The 12685-nt window shown below is 49.2% G+C and overlaps 1 protein-coding gene across 9 annotated transcripts in view; it reads right to left on the bottom strand.

Moving 5' to 3' along the window:
* Positions 1-35: 35 nt before the first annotated feature.
* nemy (cytochrome b561 family member no extended memory) overlaps positions 36-12685 on the bottom strand; it is a 141763-nt gene continuing 129113 nt past the window's right edge. For all 9 annotated transcript variants that reach the window (XM_077658999.1, XM_077659000.1, XM_077658998.1 and 6 more), the window contains 4 exons: positions 6890-7179; positions 5073-5278; positions 2507-2676; positions 36-1318 (listed from right to left, as the gene is read on the bottom strand). In XM_077658999.1, coding sequence (XP_077515125.1) covers positions 1165-1318; positions 2507-2676; positions 5073-5278; positions 6890-7179 — 820 coding nt within the window. In that variant the 3' untranslated portion in view covers positions 36-1164. The remainder of the gene's footprint in view (positions 1319-2506; positions 2677-5072; positions 5279-6889; positions 7180-12685) is intronic.

The following is a 12685-nucleotide window of genomic DNA, read 5'->3' as shown; positions in this document are numbered from 1 at the left end:
GGAGCCAAGGAGTTCTTGAGAAAAGTACATATCTGTTTCAATTTTGTATTCAAGTCTGTTTATTCGTTTCTTGCACTTGGTTCAAACAAACAGGTGCCCAGGAGAACAGCCTTGCATTAAGCAAAGATTCCCTAGACGGGGATATGTTTTTAGGTTTCAGCAAATGCAGTGTGGATGGTTTCATGATATCAGAACCAAATACTGCTACATCATGACAAAAGGTAAAAAAGAAGAGACCTGTGTTTGGGGTGGTTAGACATGGTCCTGCATTTGAGTCAGCTGAATCACACCTGCTGCCAGCATAAGAGCTCCAAGTTGGTAGCGTAGCTAATATTTCTGCTTCCAGCGGACACTGCAATTCTTAGCTGATATAGAAACCAACATGTAGTACCATGCCATTGCATGCCTGCCCCAAATGCAGGTCTCACCACTGATACTTCTGCGTCTTATTACTACGGTAAGATGAGCATTATGAGAGCATGTTTACACATATGAAGTGAGTAAAAAAAAAAAATAAAGGTGGCAGCTGGGTGTTCATAGCAATCAGCGGGCAAGTCAGGAAAAGTCAAATTTCCCTGATGGCAGTTTATGTGGACTCTCTGTAAAGCGCTAATTTAACTCTGACCTATAAAGTGGCCGAAATGCAGTTTGGTCTAAATTTAGTTTATGGTACTGAAAGTGAAAACATATTGGAAGAACGGCACTGACAGGCAAAAACCCCTCCCACCCCATGATGCTCTGAGTATGTCAAAGAAAAGAAAAAAACCTGAACAAGCCACGACCACAGTGGACAAATATCGAACATAAGACGTGGAAGTCTGTTCCAAGCAAAACATGCACAAGTAAAGTACAGCTGCACAACTATTTCCCCCACCCCGGACTCCCAGACGTAGAAATAAAAAAAGGAATTGCTCTGTCGTACCTGCGACAATAGTGCTAAAAACTGATCTTTCTTGCACCTGACACTGTTTTGTTCCTGGGAGGCCTGAGGGTGTACGTCTGTTTTGTTGTGCTCGAGATAGTGACAGACAGTCACTGCTCTACGGCCATCTTGGTCCGCATAGTTACCCTCTCAGAAGCCTCACAAAAAAAGAAAAAAAAGATCATTTTCCAGCAGAGTCGCTAAACACTTTTGCAGCAGACATGAGGCACCACTCTGCTGCTCTAGTTGATGGAGAGCACAGTCTGTCCACCACGCAGGTTGTTTCTGACCAGCAATGGAAGCAGGATCGTCAGTGCAATGATGGCAATGGCAATAGTGTTGACAAAGATTCCTTCCTCAGGGAGGTCTGGGTAGTTCGGTGCACCATTAACACCACTGGAATAAAAATTTAGAGAAAGTCAGCAGCTGTGTGGGCCACAGACATAAGAAACAATTAACTAGTAGTGTAAAAGCCATCAATTAGTACTTTAATTGTATGAACAGATACTGTAGCTGCACTGTGCTGGGTCACAGCAAAAATGCTGACTTGACCATTCAGCTGCGCTGTGAAAGTTTAGATCAGAGGGAAAAAATTGGCCACTGCTTTGAGAATACCCCAGAGAAACCCCACATACATTTATGATTTCTCTCACAATAAAAATAAGGGCACTGTGCAGTTGTCTGCAGAGAGCAGAAAATATCTGCCTGCACCATAGATTTTCGAGCAGATACAGAACTTCCCCTGAATATAATACATGATACTGGATGCAGAGTTCAAGAATAACTTTTATTCTTTGATTATAACTTTTATTCTTTGATTTCCTGCTGAAAATTATGTTGACATGGTTCAGGTATGTTTTGCGCACCAAAGAAGGCATATGAGTGGTGCGTCCGTGTCGCAGAGAATACATCTTTCAGCTCTAGAAAAGTGGTTGTTTCGAAACTCGGCTGAAATTAACAAATACATTCTGCAAATAGCTAGAACATAAATTTGAGCCCATTTTCCCAAAACCCTGGCCTCGCTGTAAAGCGACACCAGCATTTGTCATCCTGCTATGATTGGGAAGGCTATAGTAGAATACAACTTAAAAAAACAGCAATTAATAACACTGAGCCGCGGTCTGCAGCATCCTGTATTACTCCGCTGATGGGGACCACGTAGAGCTTGCTTGCCCAGTCTACATCATCTTGTCTCGGGTAACCTCATAAGAAGCGCCCTCCGCAAGTATGGTCGGCTATACCGTTCTTGGCTGGCTGGAAGCTGTGCGCTGATTACTGATGTCGGATAAGGCTCCCGCCAATCATGAAAAATTTTGCAGAATGCTCTTTCAGTCATTGCCTGGTTATAGCAAGCTAATATCCTGGGGCTATGTAGCTTTCTCACACTCCGTTGTTTCGAGTATGGAGCAAATGAGGGGAGGGGAGGCCTCCGACATTGTGCGGAATTGCAAGCGCATTCGCTGTAGTTAGGCTGCAGTCACAAATTTACGTGTGTCAGGGTAAAGAAGACCGACAAGAAACACCATGTTGGACACGTAGTTAGGCCATGGGGGGGGGGTATACTGGCCTATGCAGTGCACTCACTTGAATCGGCTCTTGGCTGTCTGCATGAGGCCCGTGACGCAGGCAGCTGCCGCCGTGCTGAAAATGATGAGGCCAAAGTTGGTGTGGATCGGCACCAGACGTTGCCGGTAGGTCACGGTGGCCTTGTCGCAGCACAGCAGCACCAGGAACGACACGAACCCCACGATGAACTGAAACGGTATACGAAGACCCAAGCAGTCGCAGCTTCCACACACTGGGGTGCATTACCTACTGGGTGTGCAGTTACTTCGGATACAGCACGAAATGCACTCACGTAAGGGCCACCTACCCCAGCTAGGTAGCCAATAATTTGAGAATAAAAAAAGGTCGGCAAAGTAATTACACGTCTTGCGTGTGCATAACCTTCCTAGTGTGGTACATTCAGCGGAGAGCTATCAGACTGCGACAGTTGCCTGTGGTACACGATACGACCATGCCGACGATGCGTCGTTCAGTTCAGACTACGCCTAAGATCGCTATCATACAAAGACTTCGCCACTACGCAGCAATGCCTCAGTGCTGCTACACACTAAACGTTAATTAGCCTATATAGGAGTAAAAAGGGAGTAAACTGTCCTCTAGGCAACTCCCGTCTAGGTGCAGAGTATGCTTTCCAAGTCTCGCGGTAGATTTTGATCCCTAAATATACGGAATCCTTAATCTTCGCAATGGAGACATATTCCCACTACACAGCATAGCAATCAGAAGCGCCTTTTGGAGAGCAGAGTGGTAAGACTTGGTGGAGTTTGCAATGGAAGGAGGCTTTTAAACGTGGAGCCAGAGGTCCTGGGGTTAGCAGTTAGAGACTGAAACCTTGGTTTGAAATCTTCGTAACTGCCAGAACTTCGCGTGTTTTGAAGAGAATTCATTTCCGTCGCCAACTGTAAGCATTCTGTGTTTTTGTTGATGAACATCTACCTGTGGACTTGGGCAGCATACCCTCTTACTCTCTTCTTGCTCGCATACAACCTAATTCGAGTTTAGACCAAATTGTCTTGTGTGCTAGGAGTTCGCACGAGAGCAAAAAAAAAATGCTAAAGCATTCGCCTGTCGCACTAAAGCCCGGACGAGATGCACTCATGCAAGTGGCACACTCCTGCCAGCCACGCACCTCCCGCTGGAGCACCGCTCGCGCTCGGTCTCTAGGCTTGGCGTGCTTCGCATCGAAACGAAACTGCAGCAAAAGGTGCTTTGGAGCTAGCCGCCGTTCATTGTACAAGGCCTAATCATTGTTACCGACAACACCATAACCTCATTAAAATGTTTCCGCAACGCATTCGGCAGCAAAACGAGCGAAAAAGCAGGCCAGGCGACAGCCGCCTCGCACCGACAGCCGCGGGTCGCACACGCATGAAGCGCTGTTCTGAGCTGTCGGCCGAACCGCCTTTACGGTCTAGCGCTGAATCGCATCGCCCTGCGCACAAATCCGCCTTAATTCTGATTCAGATTCAGTCGAGCCCGGATATGTCGAACTCGGGTATTTCGAATTAATGGCTATATCGAACACAGATCATCCCCTTGAAAAGTAAAAAAATCACGCACTACATCGAAATACAATTTTTCTGGTCACCACTGCAAGTGGCGCTTCTACTATAGGCCCTCTTCGATCACTTTTCGCGAAGCGGGGACAGGTCGGCTGCACGGTCTTGGGCACCTGCTGTCAACGCTAGCGCTGTGAAACCGTGGGGTGTGCTTGAGGGTGGCTTTCGACCTCTTCTAGTCATTCTCCACGCCACATCGCTGTCATGCTCCGAAGCCAACCTAACTAAAGCCTATAGTCTGGAATGCTTCGCTCACTTCACCGCCGGATTTGTTGCGGAAACCAACTGTACCTTAATTTAATGAGAGATTATTCTATTTATAGATAGTGTACTGGTAGCAGGATTAGACATCTTAAGATGGACGGCGGTTTGTTTTAATAACCGTCCGCTGCGTATTCAATGTGAAGCAGGTTGGGCCTAGCAATGCCTAATGAGCGCAGCGCTGTCAGCACGCCGGCGGGCGGCATGTCGCTGCAATAAGCGCGTCACTAACGTGGTTGCAATGTGTTCCTGCTTCAAGGTTACACATGAGCTTGTGTACTGTCATTGTTTAGATTTTAAATTATCGGTACTTTGAACTATTTTGTGATCTACTTCGAGTCTGGAATCCGGGCCGCACTAGGTGAAAATCTTGAGAAAAAAAGTGCCGACCTAAAAGATGTATACGAGTGTTTTCGGTGTAAACCGAACACACACCCACTTTTCGCTGGCAAGCATGTGGAGTGCATACCTAAAAGAGCACTTATTTCGGTTCTGGTCGTCAAAACTGCCGACCATCGCCTTTCGAACACTCGTTGCTGACATATTGGCACCTTCACACAATGCAGTTTAAGCCAAGTATGTGCCTACTTGTACTTGTGCTTGTGCTCGCCTTGTAGCGTAGTGAAAGGTGTGCACAATATTATTACACATAAAATGAAATGAGCTTACATGCCAGCTTATCTGCAGAGAGCGTAGCAATATAGTATGTTAACCCTATTTCGCTAGTTAAAGAACTGCCTTATTTATACTACCGGGCGCATTACCTGCAACGCGAAGAGTCCCATGGTTCCGAGGCCAATCCACGAGTGCAAGCTGTAGAAGTGCTTGGGGTCGGCATTGGAGTTATGCGCCATGAAGGCGGACACTATGCCGATTGTGATGGCCGATATGGACAGCACGAAGAAGATTGTGTGCAGAAGCTTGTTGTAGATCTTCTTGCAGCATGTAAAGCTGCGGTACACCAGCATCGCTGCAGAAACAGAAAACGCCACCTGCTGAAACTGACCCGTGGCTGTGTGTAAAAGATAATTTCACGGCGCAGGCATAAGCGCATAAGCCCGATGAACCTAAACATCGACAAGGTACAAATGAAGTGTCAAACTATAGTCATGACGCACGTGACGGCGCAGTCCGCTTAAGCCCTTGATGCATGAAACCTATAGGCGGGTACTATGCTTAACGGAGTTTTAGATACAGAAGCGCAGACTCGAGCATTCGATACGCAGCGATAATTTCATGCTGACGTCAAGCGCTCCGTTTCCCCGTGCTGCATCCGCTCTATTCTCGCCGACGCGCCTTTCTTGCATGGTTACTATTTTCAAACACTCTCCTCGCTGTCACGATTAAGTCGACGCGTCACCTGTCATCGTTGCGGAGATATGAAGTCCCAGTACGAGCAATGAGTGAGGAGAAAAAAAATGACGGACGATTTAGCCTAGTTAGGCCAAATGCAAGTTAGGCGCGCTAGCACTTTGGTTTTCACTTCTTTTCGGTTTCAGCTCGATGCTTGGCTTTCAAGGGCAAGCAGGCTTCGGGCAAGGATCGGTGCTAGTGCACTGAAACTGGGAAACTGGAGGGGACACTCAAACTCAGCCTTGAGGGTATGACGCGATAGCGTTAACGGGCTAATACCCATGTGTGCGGAATTGGTCACATTCGTAGGTCGCTGGGAGTCCTCACACCACTCCTGGTGCAGCTCATGAGCGATGCGCCACTTCCCTGCGATGGCATATGCCATGCACCGGTGAGGGTTGAGAGACCCAGGCTGCTCTTCCTGAGCAACCTCTCGTGACTGATCATTAATTTAATTGCCAACTGTCACGATGCACAGTTTGCGTACAATCCGGTGGGAAGGTTGGGATGACGTCACACGGTCACGTGACTTAGGTGGCCCAGCTGCCACCTGAGCAGTGGCGAAACCGGTGAGTGGAGGCCTTAGTGCTACCGCACCAAAACAGACCGGCAAGTGGGCCGGGAGCGGCCAGAAGACAGAGCGTTCTAGGGCTACCGATGAGGAGAAGCGTGGAGGACCGGCATACTCCCGCAAGAATGGCGCCATGCTGACAAGTCGCAATGGCGGCGAAAAATGCGGGCTCCCTACCATAGGCGTGCGAAGGGTTCTCAATTAGGGGGAGCCAAGTTTCACCACAGCACCCTACCTTCCCCCTCCCACCGAGGTTCCTACGGTCAAGACGCGGCGAAAAAAAAATTATTTCCATGTGATGGAATTGCAACATATACAAAATATCATTGACCAGTTTTTAGTATTGTCAGAAAAACCTGCATGGCCATAACCGTGTACTTTAAACAACAACGGGACAGGTCCGACAGAGTAAAGGTATGAGGCAGACTTGGCGTCCCATAGCTTCTGCTAGTATACCAGCAACAAGGACTGGTATACTAGCAGTGAGCTGGGCTGGGAGCCTTGATGAACTGTACACTCGACAAAGGACCGTATGAAGTTACATGTTGTCGCTCATTAAAGCGATGGCTGTATGAGGGGCTTGTAAGGCTCCGCCCTGTTGCCTAGGCAGGTTAGCTTCCCTTGCCGTAGTCAACCAATTTAATGTGCAGTACGCACCATGTCCGTTGAGGAAGATGAAGCCTCCAGTCATGAGGATGTAGTGCAGGTTGAACTGCTTCTTGATGTCGTTGGCCCACGCGACGCCGCCCTGGTAGTTGAAGACCCAGTAGATGAGCAGCGTGATGGTGCCGAACAGCAGCACCTCGGCCAGGAAGAGCAGCAGGTAGAAGAGCGCCTTCATGGCCGCAGACTCCGTGGCAGCCTTGGAGGCCGCCGCGCCAGCACCTCCGGCCTCGCCGCCGCCGCCGCTACGCTGACCGTTGCTGGCCGACTGCTGCTGCTGCTTTCTGCGAAGCGAGGCAGGACGCGCACACTCCGTTAGTCACCGGACTACATCCGAACGAATTCGGCAACTTATCGGCAGCGGCAGGGTTTCTCCCGCGCGGTGGGAAAATACCCTTCAGAGGAGCCGCACGAGTGGCACTGCGTGCAAGCTATCAGAGAAATGTGCTCCATCTCATTTACACGCGTGCAGCCCAGTTTATCTAAGCCCGATGCGCCATTGCTTTATCCACAATGAAAGATGGAGGGATGGACTATACAATCGAGCATGGTGCTGCAGGGGCTAGTTGGTTCCGCACGCTTTTAAACTAATAGCGCAACAACAGACGATTACCCAAACACGATGGCATGCAGCGTGACAGGCGTTGATGCGTGTCGCTTCCTGTTGATGTCGTTGTCTGTGGTTGGGCTATTTTGTAGTTCAGACGGACGAAATACGCGCCACGGCGTCATGCAACTTCACACCAACGCACGCACGGAGGAGGATGGCAGAGACGTCCTGGAATTCCATGTCGTGAAGCCCTCTCAGGACAGTGCGTGTACCCCAAACGTAAGTTCATATTTTCAAAACGTCCGAAGGCGCCGACTACAGTATCAACCGTCCATCAGTTCGCGGCCAAAAATTTGGTGTAATGTTCCTATTCAATTTCCTATTAGATCGCACGCATAGCTATAGATAGTTCAAGCAAAGCTAGAAGTGACAGCTGTCCAGACTAGTTCATATGGGTGGCATCTTTGTACAGACGCGGTTCGTCTGATTTTTTACCATTTTCTTTTAAAGACGCAAATGAACTCGCCAAAGCGGGAACAGCATCGCTGTGTGCAGTGACAGCTGTGACAGTTATGCCGTGACAGCTATACTCGTGGCTTCTTTGCAGCTTGCGTATAATATTCCGCAGTGAAGCTTCGTGTGATTTCAGTGGAACTTGAGAAATAAGATATGGCCTGAACGCCGCTATGAAAGGAGCAGGGGTGTGTCAGTAGCATTTTTTTTTTTCAAACCTAGTCGGACGCGAATCGAACACTTGTACTAATATTCGCTACTTCTGCGAATACTCGTACAAAACGAGCAGTCGTGCGAAGCACTGAAGTGCCAGCGGCGGCGCTACGGTGCGGTGCGTTGCGGTTCGGTGCTATAACTAGACGCAACACTAATCTCCATCAAAGAGACCCAGAAAGGAGGTCTCAATAAAGGTGCGATATGTCTGGGATGTTAAAAGACGACGATTCATAATTATCCCCCAGCAAGAATTATTTTAATGCATTTTGTGGAAGCCGAGTTGTATGCAGACAAAATTTGAACTTCCGCGTCTTCGCGCCTTTCCCTCTCCTCTCGCACGCCAAACCGGCGGCGCTCCTCCGCCGGCCCCGCTCACTCGGCCCCTTCCCTACCTCCGCCGAACCGCGCGCCAATTATTTGAAAGATTCAGGACATATTCGATTAGTTTCGAATAAATTTGAAGATACACTACTTGATTCAATAATCGCGTATCGGAGGATATTCGATTCGCTATTCGAAACTGTCGAATACGAGTATCCAACTACAAAAACAATAGCAGACAGTTTAGCGTGGCTAAGCACGAAATATCGCGCAGTAGCACTACATAGTTACGGTGGCCACTTAAGGTCCTTATGTGCTGTGAATGCGAAAGTATCCTTTGACCTAAAGGGCTTTACCCGGAAGGCATTTGCCATGAAGGCCTTCGCCCAGGTGTACCCTTCACATGGCCTGCCAGGTTGCCCACAACCCGGTGGTTAAGGGACGTAAGTATGCCCGAAATCAGAAAGTACTCATAGCAGTGCTACCGCACTAAAAAGCAATGTAGTCTTGTTTGGCGTTCCGACCGCCATAAAAAAGAGTAGGTAAATATATACCGTATCCACTCGACAAAGGGCCACGTTCGTGTATGGGTCACTCCCCCTATCGAGCAGTCGATTCGAACCGAAGATATATGTAATTGGTTTTGGGGGAAAGGAAATGGTGCAGTATCTGTCTCATATATCATTGGACACCTGAACCGCGCCGTATGGGAAGTGATAAGGGAGGGAGTGAAAGAAGAAAGGAAGAAATAGGGGCAGTAGTGGAGGGCTCCGCAGACGAATTCATTTACGCGGAGTGGTGAGGAGCCGGGGCAGAGCAGCGGCGACAGCGATTAATCTTAAAGGTATCCGAAACTAAGCGCCAGATATAACGCCGGTCTGTACGGTAACAATAAAGTTGTTCCCCCAGAATACATTTGCGAAATTTAACTCAAAACGGCTGCTTCCGTGTAAGGACCGCACCCCACCAAAACCGCGAAAAAAAAAAGTGCGGCTCTTAGACTATACATACGGTATTTACAATAAGTCGCACCAAGAGAAACTACTTTATCAGACGTCAGCCTGTATTTTGCGTCAAGGTTACGTAAACAGTTACATAAGTGGAGGTTATGACAAAACAAACACGGCGTTTACGCAAACTGCACCAGCACCGATATCGGCGAGCTCCTGCGATATCAGGCAGGTAAGAGGATTAGCACCGGGGCAACAACTCCTAAAGTTGCGGTGTTGATAAATATGCCTGTAAAATTCCGCCAGGGTTTGGTATTAGACACCGCTCCATACGTCCGGTTTTGGTTTATGGGGGCTTAACATCCCAAGGCGACTCGATCAGGCTATGAGGGACGCCCTAGTGAGGGGCTCCGGAAATTTCGACCACCTGGGGATCCTTAACGTACACTGACGTCGCACAGGTCACGGACCTTTCGCCTCCATCGAAATCCGACCGCCGCGGCCGGGATCGAAACAGCGACTTTCGGGTCAGCAACCGAGCGCCATAACCACTTAGCCACCACGGCGGCCATCCGTCCCTCCGGAAGTTGTGGCTGCATTGCGGGTGAGACGAAATAAACGGAGAAAAGCCGGAGCACAGGGCAGCTTCGCGTGGCTGATATGCCTTAAGTAACTACAACAACAAAAAATCAGTGCGTCCAGCCGAAACCCCTGCCGTATCTGGAGCATCCGCGCTAGCAAGCATGTTTATTCCAAGGCCGCACAACAATTGCATCATCAGGGCGCACCGTCGGTATGCCTCGCTGACTGCACCCGCGAAGCAATTTCCTAGTTTCGCTTGAAAAGCGCGCGCGCGCGGTGGAAGAACTGTTGGGGGGGGGAGGGGGGGGGGGGGGGGGGGGCGTGGAAGCCAAGTGAGGAAGAATCGGCAGCGCATGTGGCCATTGCTCAGAGCCTACGCGAACGGAAAACAAGGTCGGGCCGCTTAGCAACGCGCAGGCAGCCGCTACAACCGGGTGCTGCACGAGGCGGACAATCGGATACACGAGTCGCTCTGATTCGCCCTTTCGCGTGCGTCCCGAAGACGCCCCGATGCCTTTCATTATTTTTTTTTTTACGTCGCGCCAGGAGGCCGGCTTCGCTCGCCGCTCACTGAGCTGCGGCCTTGAGCGAGTACAACAGCGTCATGTTCGCAGCCGCGCCCGCTTTCAATGCACGCGGAACTGGCTTCTCCTCCGAGGCTTCACAATAGGAATACGGAATGCTCAGGTCAAGACCTGCTGGGGAGGAAATAGAAAATGGGTGTGAGCTATGATGATTTTCAGTTTTAGACGGAGAGATGCGGACTTTTGCATGTGCGTTCTTCGCATTAAGAGAAGCTAGAAAATGGGCAACACTGGCTTTTGTGTTGTGCATGCTCTCCTGAGGTCGCTCAATGCGACCTTTACGTACGCCGTAACATGGACTGACCTCGACCCGTTAGCAGGTCGTGTACCTCAGGGTCATTCGAACTGGCGTAGTTATCAGAGTTTAGTAAGGTGCAGCCTGAAATAAGACCCGCTGCTGGCGGTCATATAAACCTTGAATAGGTACTATCGGTGACAAGTTTAAGACTCGCGAGCGGCGACCTAGGCGCATAGCTTATTGTTCGGTAGTTCGAAAACACTTGGAGGTGAAATTTTGACTTGGCTTCTGGTGTGCTAGTGAAACCGGGCGATCGTTGGCAAACATTGCCCAGATCTGCGCGTCCCGGAGACCTACCCGTTCACGACAAAAACAACAACAACAACAACAACAATAATAATAATTGGTTTTTGGGGAAAGGATATGGCGTAGTATCTGTCTCATTTATCGTTGGACACCTGAACCGCGCCGTAAGGGAAGAGACAAAGGAGGAAGTGAAAGAAGAGAGGAAGAGAGAGGTGCGGTAGTGGAGGGCTCCGGAATAATTTCGACCACCTGGGGATCTTTAACGTGCAATGACATCGCACAGCACACGGGCGCCTTAGCGTTTTGCCTCCATAAAAACGCAGCCGCCGCGGTCGGGTTCGAACCCGGGAACTCCGGATCAGTAATTGCTGAATTCTAGATGAAAGTTGCCCTTACTTGGCCTTCCAGGCAAGGCTAATCCCACCAGTAGCTTACAACAATCTTAGCTCGGCCTTCAAGGGTCCCGTGAATGGATGGCGAATAGTTACGGCGAAGATGTTTTCAAGCGTCGGATTATTGATGCAGGGGAATCATCGACATAGAGGCTAAAGTTGAAACTGCCGCAGGGTGCGCGAACATTCGAAATTTTCGAATAGCGAACCGAATAACCTTCGATACCTTAAACGAATCAAATAGGGGATGTTCGAAACCATTCGACCTGGGCCGAATACGTTCTAGACTTTTCGATTATTGTTATAATGATTGGCGCGGAGTTGGTATAAGGCCCATCGTAGTTTTCTTCGACGACTGTTCCAACGGGACCCTACACCGACGCAATCCATTCGTGTGGCGGCGCTCGTATTGTTCATACATGGGCTCCAGATCTGACGACGCGGCATGGCTCGCGTATAGGCTCAGCAGACCCTGCCTTGTTGCCCGATCTCAGAGGCCATGGCTCATACGTATTTCGCCCCGTCTGATCTATAGACACGTGGAGCTCGTTTACTCGCTGTCATCACCAGTAGCTAAAGGAAGCTTTCTACGCATAAAACATGACGTTCATAGATGTGATATAGTGACATCGTGCTCCATCCGACAGTTATGGCTCCAACTCCACAAGTTACAGCGCTGGACTGCAGTTCCGCCGCTATAGCTCTTTGGTAGGAACATTCGCACAAATGGAGAATATTCGTAAAAATATTTGATCTGTATTCGATTCGACAGCAAAGCAACACTATTCGTATTCGATTAGGGTTTGAAAAAACTATTCGCGCCCCTATAGTTGCAACCCACATCTGTGACCTTGAAAAAGTTGCGCCACAAAAAAAAAAAAAACGAAAAAACTTGCATGATTCTTCTCGTGTAGTGTAAAGGTAAAATAAACAGCGAGGGCACCCATCGTTTTGCTTGAAGCTTCAGGACAAGCCGCCAAGGGCACCAAATAAATACTCGAGATTCCTTCGGTGAAGTGACATCGCTGTATAAAGTAGGATCGGGTACAGGCGCATCGAAAGGCTTCGAAACGAAGCACCTCGAGTGCAATCGCAGCTGCGGACGCATTCATCAGTCTTGAGCAGCGCCATACATGTT

This window comes from Amblyomma americanum, chromosome 3 (genome assembly GCF_052857255.1).
Source record: "Amblyomma americanum isolate KBUSLIRL-KWMA chromosome 3, ASM5285725v1, whole genome shotgun sequence".
Lineage (NCBI taxonomy): Eukaryota > Metazoa > Arthropoda > Arachnida > Ixodida > Ixodidae > Amblyomma > Amblyomma americanum.
This window is presented reverse-complemented; position numbering and strand designations above follow the sequence as displayed.